The following is a 21,271-nucleotide window of genomic DNA, read 5'->3' as shown; positions in this document are numbered from 1 at the left end:
ATAATTAAAGATAGCTTCGCAACGATCGAATAATAATAATATAAAAAGGTTTTGAAAATTGATTACTTTATTAAAGCAATATAATATAGTCGCCGATCACCTGAATTAATCACAAAGTGTAATATCTTTGCTTAAACCACTCAAATAAAAAAAGTTGTGGGGGATTTTCTCGACCTTGATCCAATTCGTCTTAAAGAATGAAAACGAGATAACATATTGAATTGATTCTGGAATAAAAAGCAGGGTTTTATCAGCTTTGCAATTCAGATTGCGTTTGAATAACCGCCCTCATCCAATATTAAAACTTATTTCAGTGCGTTTGATGTTTCAATCAAATATTTGCATCTCAATGGATGATGGGCTACCTAAAACATTGTGACTGTGTTATCAGCTAGTACTGATCTCGGAATAAATAATACGCAAGAACACCGAATCAATACCGTGTTTATAATATCTCTTAAGTGAGATATTGAAAATCATGAAATAAGATGGCTTTGTATGAAGTTAAACAAATTAATAGTTTGCCAACATTGCTCTACAGATTTGAGGTCTGCGGTTGCTCTTTTGACACTTCGAAAGCGATCGCCCGTTAGCAGAAATCATATACTTAACGTTACAATAGAGTGTTGTATAATTCATGATTATACATGTAATCTTCTCGAAGGAAAAAAATGTGTGGAAAAAAATGCAGAACTATTGGAAATACCACCATAAAACATATAACAAATTTTTCATATCTAATATATTTGTTTTGCTGTTTCATGGAAAATTGAGGTAACGCAAGATCCGATTAAAAATTGGAATTCTTTATTTAAAAAAAGTGTCAGATATCGCAACTCTGTATAAAAGGATCGAATGGTTGTGAAGAATTCACCCAACTCATAATATACCGTATTAAGGAGCATTTTGTTGCTGCTTGCTCCCAACCACGCACTTAATCTCCAAGAGTATTTAATCCTTAAAATACGACGTGGCCAATTTCGAAGTAATTCTAAAATAAATTAGTATCTTAGAGTTTGGTTCAACCCTATAGAGAGAAATATAAAAAAAAAACCCCGACCGTTTAATTGATAAAGGAAGGGCATCTACGGTTTTATCCGTGGTGCACACTCCTACAAGGAGAGGTTTCTTTAACCCTTGTGTATACATTTCTTCACCACCATGTAATGGAGATTTGTCCCTTGATATACCAACCCATATCACAGTACCTATACATAGCGATGGCCCCATTCAAAAATAGAATTTATCAATAGGTTCTATACGGTGCTACTATATCATATTACAGCTATTTGTAAATTTGGAACGCTTAAGAACTAGTATATCGTTATCAGTTATACAATCTTCCTCTGTCAATGTTAGTATCATAGATATGACCCGATGGACATAAATTGAATAGCTTTATGAGGTACATTAATTATAACGGAAGGAAAACTCGTTATAAATTTAGGCCATATTAAAGCTTTGGACTCCATTTTACATAATAGTGTTAGGGAAAATATTCATTACAATGTTAATTAGTGAATATATAGATCTTAACATTGTAAAATGCATACAAACGGATTGTATACACATTTCTTTACTAAAGCGGCATGGTACGATTTTGGGTTCTATTTTTCTGTTTTAATCATTTAAAATGCTTTAGGAATGCATTTCTAACGATAAATGAAATTTTGAGAGTCGGGCGTAAAGTTATAAGCAAGATAAATGGCACACAATTCTTTGTCATGTAAACAAGGCTTGTGCCCTGTTTTTGTTTTCAATATACCTGTTAGAAAAAAATTTTCAAGCTGATTTGTCTATGTTCTTATTCATTTTCAGCATAAATAAACAGCTCCTAATGTTTAACACATTCATCTTAGGTCTAAAACTGGAATTTTCACTTCAACATTCAAAATGTAAACAAAAGGTTTGTTAACATACTAAAGAATTGTAAGCTCTGTAACTCGCTTATAACTCAACAAATTTTGGTTGCCTATTTAAATGCTTTGCCGAAGCATTGTAAACATTAAAATCAAAAAAAATAATTTTTGACCAAAATTGTGACCATGCTTTTTAACTGAACGAGAATTCTTTAATTAAATTTAGACTAAATCAATTATAATTTCTTTTACAGTTAAATTATAATAAACGTTATTCAAAGTAAATGGTGACTGTCGTAAAGTCCGCCACATCTTACTTTTTACTAGCTTGAAATCGGTAATATCGCACGATATAGTTAATCAGCTTTAAAGGATAATGCAACTTTCGACAGGCTTAATCATAAGATGCATGCATCCTATATACAAATTTCTTATTCAATCATTGCTAACCAACCGTCGAACAGTGAAAAAAGAGTTTTATAAAAAAAAAGTAATATGAACCGGCAAATTATACCCCAATATGTCACTTTTTATTGAACATCAATCTATGCGGATCTGCAATAAAATCAGACTGTTGACTATATTTAGAACATTATCTTAATAATTATTTAAAACGAAAAATTCCGACAAGCATAGATCAAACGTTCCATGTTTGATTGTTCATTAGAATATTAAATTTTGCGTAAAAACATTACCAATCATAAAATCGAGCGTACCCTAATAGCGTTACTTTATCAAGATGGTAGACAGTAACCGGGACATTTTAAATGCTTCTTCGATGATTAATGGAATAAATTTTGTAATATGTCATATATACTACAAATTATCTCGTTGCACTTTAAAATTTTGGGGGGGATAAAAAGTGCAATTGGGACCTTTAAGCATGGTTTCCCAGATAATATGGATTTGGCGTAACTTGGGAGATCGGAAACAATTTTCTTAATAACAAGAAAATTGTTTCTTTGTTATCAGAAATTGTTATGGCATTGAAACCTTTCATCTTGGATGGAAAATAATAATTCTGCCATCAAATTACAAAGAAGAGGTTATTGATTTTATGTTTTAAATGTTTTGAACTTTAATACGGTAAAAAAATCGAACATGTTCGAACCACCAATTACTTAAAAATTGTAAACTTTCGTACCACATTTTGTGACACTTCTTTGTCAAATGGCAATGTTTTTACATTTAGTTAACAATTCAATGCTACTAATTCAATAAATGTCCATTAAACGACTCCGTTTCAAAATCCTTAATATTGGAGGGCATAGAATAGTTCACAATGTAGCAATGCTGCTTTAACCCTTTTATCGGATATTAACTCAATAAATTCAAAGAATTTTATTAGCCACCGAGCTAGGATTTAGGAAAATAATGAGGTGATTGATTCACTTACGGTGTTTTTGTGAGATAGGGGTCATATAGATCTGTATTTGCTCTCTTTCCAAATCCGTGGCCCATTCGATCTACAATGCTCTGTCTAAAGCCCCGCTTCTGTCGCATCTTTGTGCTACTGTGGGGTAAGCAGTCCACTATCACACACAATGTCAGTAAAACGGTCACCAGCACTACTTTCACCATCTGCATTATATATCTGCAAAAGAAAAAACTGGAGAAATTTAACACACCCCAGAAAGGTTGTACGTACATTCACATTCTTAAGCGGATTTTTGGGGGGCGGGGAGGGGTGTCTTTGAGGGGATTTGAGATTTCTTTTGACCTTTTATTTGCATTTGTTGAGCATTTAAAAAAATTGTGTATTGTTACATTGTTTTGCAAAGCCGTGAAAGCAACACTTTTTGGAATTTAAGGAGTTGGTCAAACGAACGTCAATAACCGTTTTGTAATGCTGTTTGTTATTAATCAAATTCGCATGATAAAATTCAGTTTTATTTGTTGATTGTGCTTGTGTTGTCACAGACTTATCATGAGCTGCTATTGGTACCGATTTTAACATATTCATTGCGATGCAAATGAGTCGTTTCTTCAGTACTAGTTACGTATTATGTTGAAATTTCATTACACGATTTGAATTAGGATGTACTTGTCTGTTTAAATTTGATATTTTGATTGGGAACTTAAACGAATGTTGTTGAATCAAGTAAATGGAGAACAACTACACAAAAGGTGAGTATTTGATGAATTGATTGCATGGTGTTAAATTGAATTAAATTTTTTTTATCAAACTAATTTCTGAATAAAAAATCATACTAAATGCATAATTTTAATTGAAATTCTGAATTAAGATTTTAATTTAAAAGAAAAAGAAATTCGCCAATCCCCTTCAAATCAAATATCGACATTATTGGCTTTTTATCGATTGTGGTATACAGAAATTTTGCAAAATTCTTAATATTTCCCTCCTCTTTTTTGTTGGGCCTTGCTTTACGCCATTTGGAGCATTGAACATCTCCATCATTTATATGTTTACGAGGAATCTGTATGATGAGCAGATAATGGGTTATAAATTGTGCAATAAAATATGATCTTTACCAATAAAGCTTCAGGCGCTACTAACGACACAATGGAGAGGTTGATATTTTATTCTGAAGGTGCGAACCTTGCCAGACAATCGACAGAGTTATCATGTAGTTTGATTGATTGACGACTTTGCCTGATTGCAAAAAACACTTCCCTAACAAATCAACGGCATTCAATCCAGTTACATGTAACTAATTTCTCTTGTTTCCGAGGACTAATATCATAGCTGGAATTGAATTTAGTTGTTCTATGTCATCACGCGTGACAGTCTATATATTTTGTTTATGGAAAAAAACCATATTTTTTTTATACATTGAAGAATAGCTGTTTTCAAATGTCTCCTTCAATTGGTCTATAGGTAGACATCCCTCCTTGATAAAGCTATTTTCAAAGAATGATAGAGCAACTGAGAATTTCCTTTCTTGTTTTATATAAGTAAATGGTTTTTTTGCGTTTCACAAACACAGTGTGCGATATACCACTGGGGCTAATACTTTTTCACCACGTGAAACTGATGAATCACGCTATCATAATATCACACTGTACAATACTAGTTGGCGTGAAGACAGAGTGTAATATTATTTTTTTTTTTTTCAAGGCCTCGATTTTGTTTGCATTGCAATCTTCACATTTTAAAATCTTAAACATAGCTTTTCCATACGCTACATACAATGGGTTGTATAAAAAAAACCCATTAACATATCCAATTATAGAAACGTCATCCCTGATCCTTTATCAACTACAGGTTCAACAACACGCAGTCTAAATGCTGTTGATCTCAAGATTATGATGAATATCAGTGACCAATTACATGTATAACGAAACGAAACAAAATAGCAGTAATAAAAGTTGCCAATGGTTATTTTTTCCTATCTGGGAGAAGTTTCTAATACATAAATTATACTGTTCCGAAGAGGCATCAGTTTAAAAACTTAAATTCGGGAAAATATCACGTTACTCAGACCTATAGCGTTAAATGATCACAATAGGTCACAATTAATTATCAACTCTCCACAGCAAAAAAATTACCGGCTGGTATAGTTTATCAATTTTTAACAATATTAGGTTTCTCTTTCCGCGCAAATGAAATAGGAAATATTTATCAGACAATTAAGAAAGAAGTAAATATCTATATACAATCTAGTATCTCTATAGTACGGATGTTTTATTCTTCAAAAGGAGCCAAATGGATTCGTCATGTTTTAACCTAACGCCATGAACATGATAAATCGTACCTAAACTGACCATAACAGCACAGAAATGTTTCGTTTTGGAAAGCAAAAAACCACCAACCTTGCAAATGACCAAAATGATAGTTCCAAGTGAAATGACAGATACCCTTATAGAATAGAGCGCGGACACAAAGGTGCTGAATTGCAGGCGTTACCGGCGTTAGCAGGTTTTGATCCATTATCGCCGTTTTTCGTCAATGCATATACAGATACAATGCATAATGCCTTTGTATTTGGTCGTCAATGAATCTCTATTCTAAAGAATATTACAAATGAATATAATCTAGATCGGTCACCCTCTCTGATCTAGAAACCCCTCTATGCACCTTATGAGTTTAATAAATGGAAAGGGTGGTCCACAGGAATGCTTGCTAAATCTAGAAATAAGCTAAAAATCGCAGAGAAGGGGAACTACTGCCCTTTCATTTATCCCTTACATCTAATACATTGTACACCGAAACGTTTTGAAAATGCATGTTTAATATAAGGTCTTGATAAACACTGTCGCAATTTAGTGATTTAATCCAGACGAAGAGTACAAATTGAAATCAAATTAATTTCAAATTCAAACTTACCTTATATAGGGATTGAGGTAGTCTTCTGTTATAGCTGTTTCAGTGTCGTTTTCCTTTGTGAAAAATATAAAAAAAAAGTTGAACACAAGTACTCTCCAAAAGCTTAAGAAAACTGTTTCACTCAAATTTGTGTGTTTTCTATTTATAGCATTTAAACCATCCCAGAAGCCCCTTGTCCCGAGTAGTTGACAGAATGCTGGGAGTCAAAGCGTACCAAGGTTTATACCACACAACGTCTAGCTCCCACGTTTATCTGTGACGTCACACTCTGCTTTCTCTGATAGTCAGAACTCTGGAAACAAAAACACAAAAAAGTAGCAACAACGTGAAATAGAGATGAATCAAAGATCATTTGAATAATTAATACATAAATTTGTCATGACCAATAATCGAAACTCTCCATTCGAAAACAATTTCTATATTAGGACCTGCACAGGTAAAAAGGGGGCTAGGATAATGGAAATTTGATCACTCTCTCAGTGAGTTCATCCAATCAGATAAAAGATGAGCAATTGACGTTTCACCGTAGAAATTGGACTTTCCGTGTTGCGATGCGATGTTTTGATAACTTGCTTTTAATTCCCGAGCAGTATTGGAGATTCTTGTACATTTGCTTTACCTTGTTATTCGGGCTCTCCCCATGTTTGGTTTCGTGTTCTACTTATGCGGGTAATTGCCAATACCACCTACATTTATAATAAGAGCTTTTTGTAGTAGACTTTTCAAAGCCAAAGAAAAAGAGGCATTTTTTAACGCCAGATGATCTAAAGTAAGCAGGAGCATTTTTCTAAGTAACCTTTATCATTAAGGAGGAAAAGCCAATTTCAAACTACTGTTAAGCTAAGGTAAATTCATAAAATAAATCAATGTTTCTATTAAAAGGGAGTATCTTTTAAGCATGCAATTAATTTGCTTTTGATTTTACTATCAATTGCAACCCAAGGAATATCGTAAAATTATATCACAGTAGATTTTCCATAATATCTTCGAAGTTAAGAGGTTTAATCTATAAAGCCTCGCTCAAAAGGGACTTTCCCATGGTATGAATGTGACGCTTTGACCTTTAGGCTATATTTCATCAGTATTGTAACGCCAATTTGTCTCATTGGAAAAGGACCATAAATATTTACTCAAGTATCCCTGCAGCCCTTTTGCTACAGAGGTTTATAATCTTAAACGATTCTGGAGAAAACAATCAATTTATTGCTTTTCTCTCTCCAAATTTTTTATGATATCACAATTATAACGGAAATTTCATTTCTCCTACCTAAGTTTTACAAGTAAAACCCTGCTGATATTTACAGTACAAGTGAATATCGAAAGCAGGTTTCAGCAAACGACTGAACAAAAGCAATATAAAGTTGCCCTGGTTTTTTTTTCATATTAACTGTTCCAAAGCTTTGTGTCATAGAGATGCCGGACATCATCTTTTATTGGTTTCCATTTCACCCTTTGATCACCAAAGTGCTCATGGGGAAATCAGAGAGTAAAGATTAATAACTTGGTAACAAATCATTCATGATTAAATCGTTTATCCACTCTTTAATTTGAATGGTTTTTTCTGATCAGAACGGAGATCGGAATGCATAACTTTACCTGTCATTTCTTTTATACATATTTACACTCAAACTAATTATTCAGTTATTCTATGTAATGTACATTGTTCCTTATAAATAATCCACAAGAAAAAAGTTCAATATGGTCGCATAACGCGTAATGTGTAATTGCTAAAATCTCCACTCCATATTGCTAATATTAAAGAATCGTCTTCAATGTCTTAATAATCTATAAATGTTGGTTTTGATCCATATATCATATGACAGTTTGACATTGGATAAATTCTATCAGCTCTGATCACTTGCGATTCTATTGATTTAATTTAAATCAAACATATTTTATTGATAATTCAAAAGGATATGGCAAATGCCTATCTAAACCCTCTCCAGAATGCAAAGTCAAGCAATAGTTAGAATAAATTATATTCAGAATATAGTATAACAAGGGATAATTCATTTTTTAATAATAATCTTGATCTTTTTCATACATTAATTGTAAGATGATTTGTTAATTAACATATATGCTTCAAACATTTACACCTTCCTTTACAAACCCACCACCCTATTCATACCCACAGACATGCAAAGATAAGAAGTGAGTTTTCATGATCCAGCCCTTTTGAGAAGAACAGTAAGTAAAAATAGAGTACTAAAACATAGCTAAATATATTATAACAAAAACTAAATAAGATTAAGCAGTACATATTCAAAGAGTCAAAACGCTTAAAAGCTCTAATATAATAAGGAACATTTGAAAAAAATGCAATTTAATTCGAATGAAAGTCAGAACTACCATAAAGAATATCGGTATAGTTAATATGAAAAGGCACACTTACGTCATTTAAATTGCTGCATCGGCTAAATCTAAATACACTTTGGTACAATTTATACTAAGTTTTCACGATGATACAGTTATAAAAGGAAACAAAATACGTTGCATTATAAAATACCAAGGAAGAAAATACTTTGAATTTGCTCTCATCTGTGCTATGATTATCTTTTGATAATTTTTTTTAACATTATTTAAATTACGGTTTTTGAGATAATATTTTACAATGTAATGGGTAAAAATTTTTAAATACTCGTTTTTTCCACTAAATTTCACTGTATATAAATAAAAAATTAACAATTTAGTAGATATTTATATTCTAAGATTCTTACTGGATAGTTTGCTATTTGTGACTTCCTATAATAAATATCGTCATTTAGTTTGTATATTTTGTAAACCTCAAAGACAGTAACAAATCAGATTTTGTTTAATAACTTCTTAGAATATATGACATGGTAGAAAATGAAAAGAATACCATCGGTACTGAATATGTTACAAATGTAATTATGGAACTCTGTGTGTAGCACTTAAAAGTTTAATTAGGCGTAGTTTTATTTATTACTGCACATCTATATATATATCTTCAAATACATAATATGATTTTCATATTTGTTATAATATGTCATTTTCACAAAAATAAAGGAACGAAACTCTTAACAACAGGACCTATTTTTAAAGCGCTAAGCATAGCTGCAGCGCTTTTTTGTCGCCAGATTTCTAAATGTACTTCCACTTTCGTTTTCGCGTTTCCTATATACCGCCACCTACTGGCGGATGCTGGAGAAGTCGTATCATGGAGAAGTCGTACTCTGGAAATATCATAACTATGCAGTAGGGAGAACTTAATTATCTTCAAGTTATCCTGCATGCAGATGCATTTGTTCTACCAGTATTAAATTAACAAAAACAAATGATCTCGATTTCCAGAAATTGCTAAAATTTTAAAATCAAGCATTTTTAAACATGCTTCAAGGCAGATTGTTATATTGTAAATTGGAAATTTCGACTTTACAGTCAAATGGATAAATCATTCTATGCTTCAAAATAAAGATACACTTACATTTATTGCGAAATTCTTTTATCATGTTTATTATGATTTTTAGCCGGGCTCTGCCGAAAGCAGAGTCCTGGCTATAGGCAGGCAAATCGCCAATGTTACTATAAATAACACAAGTAAACAAAAAAACAAACAGCGTCAAGGTAAAGCTTCCGCTATACCAAATAGTTACACAAAGAGCCACGTTTTGTCAAAAGTGTTGGCATTTTGTTTTGTTTTTTTAAATTTCAAATGCATTGTCTATCTTTTTTAGTTTTCTTATAATAATAACGTGTTTTTAAAACATTACTATGCATTTTGGACACATACAATGCGCATGAATTTCCATGAACTACTTTGCTGCGCGATGAAAAAATGGGGATTGAATATATAATGCTTGTTGCAAAATTCAAGGCAGCAACTGTTGAACGTTTTAACTTCTACTAGACAGACATATTTTTTGTTTATAGCCGCTTACAAAATTTGGTCGCTCTCTGATGCTTTGCTGACATTAAAAGCATGAGAGAGAGAGAGAGAGAGAGAGAGAGAGAGAGAGAGATTTTCAGTCTTTAAATTTTACTACACAATATGCATAAAGACACACCAAAAGAGCCCGGCTTTCAGTACTTCAGTACTTTGATTTACAAAGTTATCAGCGTTTTGTCTTAACTGTAACACGACAACATGCATTAATCATTAAAAAAATTATGCATTCTATAACTGAGACATATCCAAATTCTACATCATTTCAGAATTATTAGTTAGTGCATTTTTCTCAATAACTAACAATATGATTCTTTACATTTATTTTCATATCAATCGATATATAATATTAACACTTTCTTCCCGACTTAGCGCTTTTCAATACTTTCAGTACTTTGATTGTATATTAAACTCGCAGTTTGTTTTAAGGGAACAATCCTAGAAAGTTGTAATTGCTCACATCATTTGAAGTTTTATTGAGCTGTAAAGAACTATATATGATAAGAGTTAAATTTGGCCCCCATAATTCGCCATTTTTTAAGTGTTTCGGGTACAATAAAATGTTAACTAATTTTTTAGAAGAGTTGATATAAAATATATTTTTCATCTATTTATTTGATTTATTTGCACTCACTGGCAGTATATGACGTCAGAAGTGACGCCATTTCTATAATTCAATCAAAATTGGCCAAAAATTGACATTTTTCTTATATATTTACGAATGGGAAATATAGAGCGCATGCTTGAACAAGTAAAAAATTTTTGTCATTTATTAGTCTTGGCTAGATACATCTCTGATTAAAATATTTTATTTGTTCATGAATGCGCTCTATGTTTTCGGAAGGAAAAACTGCTTGAAAACAAGCTGTTATACGCTAAAAATGCAAAAAAGGCGGGAAAAGGTTGTCTTTACAATGTCATATTTCTAAATTGTGGGCACTTGAACCAAAATGAATATTATGTAAACACATCACATACATATCTGTATTAAGAAAACAAAGAATGATAGTAAAAGGATGATGTTCATTTTAGGGGGCCATTTTAGGCCCTTATCATATATAGTCCTTTATAAAAATTCCTAAATTATTTTTTTTATTTTAGGTCAGTTTTTTTCCTCATCCTCAAAAATGACACTACCAACATTATAAAACTATTTCAGAAATTAAAGACCAAATTTTACATCATCATTTGATCCATGGGAGTGATAGCCTTAAATTCCTCTATTACAAAAGAAATTAATATGAAGTGATACTTAATCATTCGTGACAAATGTTGAAGGTGTGTTAATTTCTCACATCCTATTAATGCGATATTGAAAATCAAAGAATATTCTCACGAGACTATCAAATGTTGTTTACACAAACTGTGAGATGACCGTCTCTTCTTCATTTTTCCAGATATAATTATGGTTGGTATTTTTTTTCTCAAAAAAATCGTTTCATCAGATATCATCAGCAAAAATGCAAAATGAAAATATGACCACTCTATCAGATGTATCACCGCCAGCGCAACTCGCGGTAATGACGTCATAATTGCGATATTAAGGTTAGCGTCCACTTTTCTTGCCTTATTATAGGTGGCGCGCTACGTACTTAACCGGTTGGTGGTCTTTGATCCCGCTATTTCCTTTGTTTTTACGACTTCACTCAAAATAATTATGTAGTAATTTGTCAAGGAAAATATGCATTATTATAAGTGGCTTGAATTGATCTGGTTGCGTTTCTATAATAAATAATGATTTACGCTTTCCTAAAGTTTTGCTTGGGTCGTTTGAATTAATGATCAGTATCACAACGTTTCGAATTACTTTCAATTTTGTTTATTGCTCCTCGTGTCAATATCGATGAGTTCAAACCAAAAAATCTAAAACTGTAGGGTACGTTAATAGTCCAAGTTTAATATTCCGAAGGAGCAATTAAATTGATTACATGCTTTCCCATTGAACGGCTCAAACTACTTAAATTGTACTCCAAAGCTAAAGGCAGTGCTCCCAATTATGATCTTAAAATTGTTTTCAGAAATTTATTCGTTGAAACGACAACTGTATAATGCGCTAAAACATGCTACCTTGGAATCGAAATACAGACAATCAGCTTTAAATACCAAGGTCTTGTTTTTCCCTATTTAATTGTTTCTTGTAATTGTACCGGCCACCCCCACTATTATTGCAAGGTTTTTAGATACTCGATATGGTAAATTATGTTTCGCAATACAATGCGATTTTCAAGCATTCTTTTTGTAATATTCTAATAGTGTGAAAACTTTGGCAAGCAAAGGTACCAAAGAACATTTAAAGAAGAAAATGGTTAAAATTAACTAATTCATTCTCAAATAGTTATTCATTAGTCCGACATGGTAAAAATAATTGATTTTCTTTTCATAGAATAATTTTTTAACATTGAGTTCCTATTAAAAATACTTATTTAAAATAACATATACAGCTTACATAAGAAGAGTAACGAAATATCCAAATTCTTATAGCTATATTTAAAATGTCAGCTGTTTCCAGACATTTTGGGATGTTTTGTGAATCATAAAAATCCTCCTCCTAAACAATACTCCCTTATTTCTTTTAAAAGCTATGAAACTAAAAAAAACATTTTTTAAAATCCCAAAGTGGTAAAAATTTATTGACAGGTTTGCTTTCTTTTACCAATTCACATGCACATAAATGAGCATTTTTATTGTTGTAATTGTATTAACGAATGGATAGTCTACAAGCATAGAACGCATATATAACTGTGATATATAAAATGTATTCAAAAAATAAGTTCAAAATTACAAATCAATATTTAACAACGATTACTAATAAAGCATCATCGTGAAATCACTATGTACGAAAAACCATAACTATAAGATATAGCCTAGTATAAGATTCATACTAAATCAAATAAAAGATAGTGCCCAAAAGCATAATTTCTATAACAAACTTTAAAGTACGTTCATATCACTACTTGACTATTTGGAGAGAGAGAGAGAGAGAGAGAGAGAGAGAGAGTTTGTATGTTAGACTGAGTGATATTATCATATTGAAAATCTTTAATATTCTACGTGTGTGTTAAAATACATAATTTACAATTTGACAACAAGTTGCAAGTCTTGTTTTTTTAACAGCCACCCATCAAATTCAAAATTTACAGGAATACAGATAAAACAAAAGGCTTTTTCTGAATCTACTATAAAACAGAAACATATCACATCGATCAAAGTTTGTTTTAATATTAAATCACACTGAATACATGGAAATGTTATAAGCAATCCCATCCAGATCTACTACGAACATTCTCTGGTGGTTTAAAAACAGCACACCGAGGTTTCTATGACGTCTTCAGTGCACGCCAATAAGGAAGAATCTATAAATTATCGTTAAAAATTTAGCATACCTCTCATTAATAAGTGCGTTATCCATAATCAGATTACATGCCTTTTACCAAGACTCCATTAAATTAGATCGAATTATCCTTTTAAAACAGTACCCTGTTTGTTCTAATGGAAAATCTGTATATTAAAAAAAAATATTACTTTGAACTTTAAACAATTTATTCATGTTGAGATATGAACATGTTTGACAAATTACACTAATGTGCCACAAATTCAGAATTTCAGTATTTTTCATTTGTACTTCAGCTGTACTTCATGTTCATGTACATGTACTTCTGTAATACTGAAAAAGCGTATTTTAGAAGTCAATACCCTGAAGAAAAAAACGTTTCTAAAACTGATGCTTAGACCCCCTCCCCCATAACACTATTGCACCTTGTTGAATTATTCGATCTTGATGCAAACAAAGCAAAGTTTTTTTGTCCATCAAAAGACTATCATAGAATTGGTAAAGATAAATTCGATGGAACATCTTTTACAATAACATATCTCTTCGATTTATCAAGTCGATTTTTTACATGTGGCATGTGGAGATAACAAACAGTGTTCAAAATCAAAGGTCCAAAGGGGCAGGAGCAGAGCGAACACTGACTTGTAAAACAAAAATTAGGGGTAGGACCAGGTAGTATAGAAAAATCTTTGTTTAAGCAATATCCTTCTGTCAAATAAGCTATCGACGCAGATGGTACCTTAGAAGTTGACCGTCAGGAGTGTGTTTCTTTGGTAATGTCTCGAGATTTAATGAGGTAAATCTAGAAATTTTCATGGTTAATAATACTGCTTGGTTAAATCATTTTTGTGTTATTTTTAGCAATTGATTTAAAAATTAAGCATTTATGTTTGTAAGGTACATTAACACTATAGATTCCACTTTCAGTGTCATCCACAACTCCATACACCTATTGATAAGGACCATTAAAAATATTAATAACGTTACCGGTTGTATTTATAGAACATAACCAAAGACTGTCTAGGTTAAAATAAATATGTATCAAACAAAGAGATCGTTGAATTAATTTCAGATAATAATTTAAGTTTATAAATAAATCAATGTTGAATTAATTATAAAACAACCATGAGGGTAATTGGTCCGCTAGTATTGGTTAATTTGCACTTTACCTCAGCTAGACAATTGCTCTCAATAACTATCACATGCAATATATTTCTTTTCTACCTTTGAAACTAAAACCACTAGTCCCACTGCAGATAACTGGGATTAAACATTCCAATAAAACAGTGTTTAAATCATACAGCTTCACCCAAAACAGAATAAAAGATAGATAAGAAAATGCCAATAATGAACTTAGTTGGACCCGGGTCTAATTAAATTTCTGTGAAGGTTTGATCGTTAAGATACTCGTACTCCGTCACGTGTCTCAAATTTAATAAAAAAATATTTATCATTGATCGACTCTGCCAGCTTGTGCATTGGATAATTGAAAATGAAACAGTCTTTATAATTTTTGCCATCAAGTACATGGATTAACTTTTTCTTTTACTTTTTTCTCCAATTTTACGGTTCAATTGGAATGGGTAATTTTCAAATCTTGGCCAAAAACCCAATATTGTCAACGTGGAATTGAATTTTAGTTCAAATATGGGACTGAGATTTGTATTTCCTTTCTGAAAATGGGAGTTATAAAGCATTTGAAAATGCATCGCCCTATTCTTAATCTTGATTTGTTTTTCGTAATATGCCTTTACTATATAGCATTACAAAAAGCAAGACCACTTCGAATAAAACATGCAAATGCACAAATTTAATCCACAATTCAATTTAAAAAACTATTGTTTATTGTTTGCTGATTTTATCTCAAACCATATCAATAGTACGTGTAAATGAGATACAAAAGAATATCTATAAATATACAAAACAAGTTCAGGTAAGGAAGAGTGGGGTGACAGAAACGGGCCACTATTTTTTTTAACAAATGCACGTCATGCATTTTAATGAAAGTTTAGGTCTTGTTATTGGTATATAATTAGTAGATTGGTATGAAAAAATGAAATAAAATAAAGAAATAAAGGAATCTTCAGAAAAGTATTTATTAAAACAAAACAAAATTTAATTAGCCCGATATATAAGTATTCTTAAAATAATAAAATTATCAATCCATATCGTATTAGATTAAATTTTTACAGATCAAACTTTTATTTGAAATTAGGTTTATCTTTTGCCCATAGTTCAACAGAATTTTTAAAAATGCGAGGCCGTCATACATGTGTTGACATTCAATTAACATACAAATACAATTGTATTCTTGCAGAAAGGAAAAGGTGAGTTAATTGTATAGAATACAATAGAAAAGGTTAGATATGCGCAATCCATGTGGTGGGTTCATTACGGGTAAAAGTATTGGACGAAATAAATGCGCCATGTCATACCAAGTATTTCGTACCAATCAGACATATAATAAGAGGCGAAAATTGATCAATTATGACAAGACAAAATGACGCCTTTCAAGCAAATTGATATTAATAAGCATCTTTTCTACAAATCTATAGGAAATTAATTATCTGTGTGGTGGTTATTGGGTGTTATAGATATGTGTAGTTTATATATCAGCACTTTGTAAAAAGAAACCTCACATGTATCATTGAATGAAAGGTTCTATTGCAAAGCTATAATATTATTATAATCATAATGGATAATTTTGGTCTGAAAACAACAAGGTAAACAGATTTTGAAATTTATAATACGATATATTCACTCTGTAACAACGTTTATCTCCATGAACATGGGTTTGGTTTTAAAAAATCGACTAAACCCGTAACATTGTGTTTTGCAAAAATTATGATATGGGTTCAGATTCATGAAGCAGTCTTAGACTTAAGTCAAAATTTGTACACTGTCTTTTTCATGATATATTATAATTTAATGACTAATTGAAATTTGGACTAAAATCTAAAAATGTGTTATGATCCTACGGTCTGGTGTGTAAAGATGATGAATTAACCGAAAGCATAATTATATATGCATCACATTTCGATTCCTAAATACTGTTTAGGCATATGAAATGGAAAACATGAAAAGTTTTTTTTCTTTCAAAAATGCGGTGAAAGACAATCAACTTCTATACAAATGATACAAACGGTAATTTTTAGCAGAAGAGGAATTGATTTATATCATAAAACATGTATACCATTACTAGGGAATGCCATCGACAGCAACCTCTGAGCAAACAGTATGTTTACACCTTCCGATACAAATCATGCATTGTATTGACAATCAATAGGATATCAACTACGAGATCAGCTGTTTATAAACAATCACTGATTTTTTTTTTAAAGAAAACGGTATGATAAACAGTCAAACTGGATATATCTTAGTTTTTTGGTGTTGCGAATTTGCGAAAATTGTGTACGTCTGTAATGTTTTTATTGTTTTTGGGGTTTTTTTCTGGTCAATTTTTGCAAGTTAAAAAATATTAATAGCTATAGCAATAACTCTTTTTATACATTTTATTAATTAAGCCATTTCCGCGTGTTGTTTGTTTTTTTCAGTATGAAAGAGATCACCCCCCCCCCCCCCCCCGCCTAAAATTATATGATTGCAAAAACACAAATAACATAAATGATATATCATTTTTATGCACTTGATATAAGGGCCGCTAAAGCAGGTAATGTTTACTTGCAGTTCTGTTATGGCCACACGTACCTTTAAAAAAAAAATAAAAAAAACACAAATATATATATATAAATTGACAATTATTCAAAACACAGTCATTATTTTCCAATTTGCTTTAGTTTTGAAAAAAAAAGTCCAAGGAGCAAAAGTTCTTTTCTAAATTTTCGTTTGCAAGTTACGATAAAACTTTTGCATTTACTCACAAAGCTCTATATTTCAAAATGTTCGTAATCGTTTTTTACTTAGAGGTTTATCTGGTTATTTTTTTTACTGAGTCTATGTTGAAGGAAAATATAGCGCTTGAGGAACAGATACATTGTGTCCGTAATAAACAATTTGAAAACAAGATAAATGGAGCAAAATCCTGTGCTTCTATGAGCTACATGTACTTAGGTCATATTTCTGTGTACAAAATACTTTTAAAAATGACAAAAAAGCAATATATCTTAATTTTTTTTTTAATGAACAATTCTCTATTTCAAAAAAATTAATTTTAAATGTTATTAAGGTTGTAAAACAGCTTTCATAAAAATTTTGCTCTCAATTATGGGATCATGTTCAACCTGAATTTTGTCGCATCTCCTGGTTTTGTAAAATCGTGTGCTTCTAAGAGCTACTTAGGTCATATTTCTGTATACAAAATATTTTTAAAAATGACAAAAATGCAATATATATTAATATTTTTTATTTAATGAACAATTCTCTATTTCAAAAAAGTTAATTTTAAATGTTATTAAGGTTGTAAAACAGCTTTCATAAAATTTCTGCTCTCAATCATGTGATCATGTTCAACCTGAATTTTGTCGCATCTCCTTGTTTTGTAAAAACGATTTTTCTTATTAAGAAAGTCGATATTTCTCAATGTATCTGAACTCCGAATACCACCTTCCATATTGGGGAAAAGACTGAAGCTGTTTCGAAAAGAACCATTCACTAAAGATATATCGCTGAACCGTTGGATAATTGGTCTTTGTAGATATCACATACACTTGTAGATGAACGGGGTTTACAAGATGCAGAACGGTAGAAATTGACAAAAAATGTGTAAATTGGCATGGACTCTCCAGACAGTTTACGGTAATCGCGTGTGTCTGTGGGAACTTGTACTAATAAACGAGAGATTCATGAGGTAATTTGGTGCAACGATCCTGTGCCGCACAAGCTTTAACAAATACTTTGTCTATGTAATTCTATGTTCTGGGAGTGTCTTACATACTGGTATATGAATGAATTGAACGTGCATCGTGATCAAAGATTACGGATCATTCAAGAAATTGAACTATTGTAATATACTCTATTCAGTTATTTTCAATAAACATGTGCATTGTCTAATGCACAGCAGTTCCGGTATTAAACTCTTCTTAGGAACATCCGGTGCTTAACCGTTTGACTTTACGTATTCGTACACGTCAATCCTATTGCAGACAATATCAAACTAATCCGACTGTACTATAATAAATGCACTTCGTGCAAATTTCCATATGATCTGTAGTTTTCATAAAATGTACAAGGACATGTACTATAATCCGATAATGAATGGTTTTGACAGTTCAAACAAAATTTCGTATATACCATCGATCATTAAAATGTCATTTTCAGTTTGTAAATTTTAACGCCTCGTTTCTCAGAAGTTTTATTTGATTATATTTCGGATTAAAACACAAGATTTAAAACAGATTTAAGGAAACTTTTGTGAAAAGGATATTATTCGAAATATACATTTATTAAGTTATATCAGAACTGGCGTCACTGCTAAGTACGTGTAAAGGTAAACCCCGATCATTCCACCACAATTAAATATTGCATGCAATATTAATTTCAACTAATTTGTTAGCACACAGAAAATAAAAATCGGATTAAAAAATAGTGTTGCTGTTCCAATTTCAAAACAGTTTTGTTACAGAAAGAACCCACGTTAGTTATACGAACGTTGATTGAGAGACCTAAGTAAGGCGAGTCAAGGTATAAGCTCAATATTGCACCTAACCTGGGTGGACAATGGACAAATGAGAAGCGCTCTGTATATAAATGTAGAAAAACAATAAAATTTTAAAGCTAAAATATTTTGAATTTGTCTTTTCTAGCTGAAATATATGTTTATGGTTTAAGAAATAATTTCTTAAATTATAAAGTACACTGTAGATCTAATTTGTTGATAACCCAGAATTCTTAGTTTAGCAATGTCTGGTTTTAAATACAAACATTTTATCAGTTGCTTTTATTTAAACGTGTACCATGTTTAACTTCATTTGATGTACATTGTACATGTATCTTTTGTACATGTATCTTTTGAGAGAATACATAGCAACAGAGACTTTGAGGGACTATATAAATTTGGGTCTGTCGTATACATGTTTATTGTTTATTGTTTGCTTGTGCTTGTTATGATAAATAAAAGGATGCTGCTACTTCTCTTATGGTTAAATACTTCAGTCGAGTTGTAGTTGCAATGTGTCAAAAGGTTACAGTAGTACAGAGAGAGAGAGAGAGAGAGAGAGAGAGACTTGCAACTTGCAAAACCAATTGACAATACAAAATAAACCTCGACCACAAAGTTCATATTCTGTTACATCAACCATAACTGATTGAACAATCTCTTCTTTCAGATGTTTTCTTCTAACGTAATCAATCAGTTATTATAAATGTACATGTAGAACTAGAAATTATTCTTTGTCAGTTTTGAAATTCAATTATAGATCTTCATTGACGACTGTAAATTCCTTCATCGATGGAAAATAAGGACATGACAAGAATTTACATCCATTGTCTGCATTGCGCAACCTTACAATGGTCATTCAATGTCTGCACTGAGCCAAAGCCTGAAGAGAGAGAGAGAGAGGAGAGAGAGAGAGAGAGAGAGAGAGAGAGAGAGAGAGAGAGTTGTCGCGGTCGTAAGTGACGGTTGAATTTCAAATGCCAAGATTGGTGATAACCATAATGCACAACCAGCTACGTTCTATACCTTTGTTACGTTTGAGTTATGCAAGATTTACTTTAAGAAAAGTTGAATATGAGAGGGCCACAGTAATTCATTAGACATAAGAGCGATTATGTGCTCTTAAATCCTGGTAAACCCTACATTACTATTACTGTTGAATATAACCTGAAGCACATTTGCAGCTCTGTTCTGCTGCTACCTTGATAAAGAAAAACTATGGCTTGTGTGAAGAGCATTTATTAAAAATGCCAGATGAAGTTATACTGAATATAAAAATGAAAATGTGAGACTGCATACATTTAGTAAATTATCAACAATGCAGCAGACGGTGGGCGCTTTTGTGGAACCAAAAATGGCTTATTTTCCAAATAAATAATTTTTTTTTATCAAATTCACCACCTAAGAAAACTATGATTATATTTGAAAATTTATTGTTACAATATATTTTTTTTTCAAATACTGTTTTATATTTTATTTCAGAAGTTCTTTTATTCAAAATACCGTTGTTCATAATCTACAAACTTTTTTACCTGATAGACGCGCTAGTCGTAAAAGCGACATTTAACCGGTAAGCTTAGAACTTTTTCTGTAAATTGCCGATAAACTTGTGCTAGTTAATAATTTCGCCTTCTCGAATAATTTGACCACCGATTAAATTGAGGCTGTCACACTGCGCTGATTTGAAGACAAATGTAGAAGGTAAAAAAACCGCAACGTGAACTGTGACAATTTACATACACATTGCATGTCAAGGTATAGCTGCTTGGCAATGAATTTCAAAGAGATAAGACTTGCTAACGAATGTGCTAGTTTCTCTAGATCTATAATGAAAAATTATAGACCAATTAGAAAACAGTTAGTTCTTATTATTCTGTAAACTTCTTATCCCCCCCAAAAAAGAATAAACGTTAAAAAATATTAAGATTAACTCCTAATCGCTTATCCAATGGGACTTCGTTTCTAAATAATCTCTCCGCAAGATCTATTAATGTTCTCTCTCTTTCATAAAAACACTTTCTTCTCATGAAAAAAAAGGTTCTCTCGCGAGAATCAAAAGTACTATTGAAAGACTATAAAGAATTTCAAGAACAAAAGTAATTTTGTTCAAAAACTTACCTTTGAGATTTGGTTGCAGAAAAATTTCGCTAAAAATGTCTGGATAATGTGCTTTAAATACAGCTGCGTCTCGGCTTGACACGTCGTTTTCGAACATCACTCTGATCGTTTGGCCGAAACCCCTCTCTCTTTCTCTCCTCAGTGTGACCCTTGACCA

At 31.6% G+C, this 21,271-nt stretch overlaps 1 protein-coding gene across 1 annotated transcript in view; it reads right to left on the bottom strand.

Annotated features, from left to right (window-relative positions):
* The window catches only part of LOC105340129 (allatotropins), a 25,437-nt gene extending 4,166 nt beyond the window's left edge, over positions 1–21,271 (bottom strand). The window contains exons 1-4 of the mRNA XM_011446026.4: positions 21,115–21,271; positions 6,362–6,439; positions 6,148–6,200; positions 3,256–3,453 (exon numbers count right to left, since the gene is read on the bottom strand). Coding sequence (XP_011444328.3) covers positions 3,256–3,446 — 191 coding nt within the window. The 5' untranslated portion in view covers positions 3,447–3,453; positions 6,148–6,200; positions 6,362–6,439; positions 21,115–21,271. The remainder of the gene's footprint in view (positions 1–3,255; positions 3,454–6,147; positions 6,201–6,361; positions 6,440–21,114) is intronic.

This window comes from Magallana gigas, chromosome 2, assembly GCF_963853765.1.
Source record: "Magallana gigas chromosome 2, xbMagGiga1.1, whole genome shotgun sequence".
NCBI classification, from domain to species: domain Eukaryota; kingdom Metazoa; phylum Mollusca; class Bivalvia; order Ostreida; family Ostreidae; genus Magallana; species Magallana gigas.
Note: the sequence above shows the minus strand (reverse complement) of the source record. Positions and strands in the feature narration are given on the sequence as shown.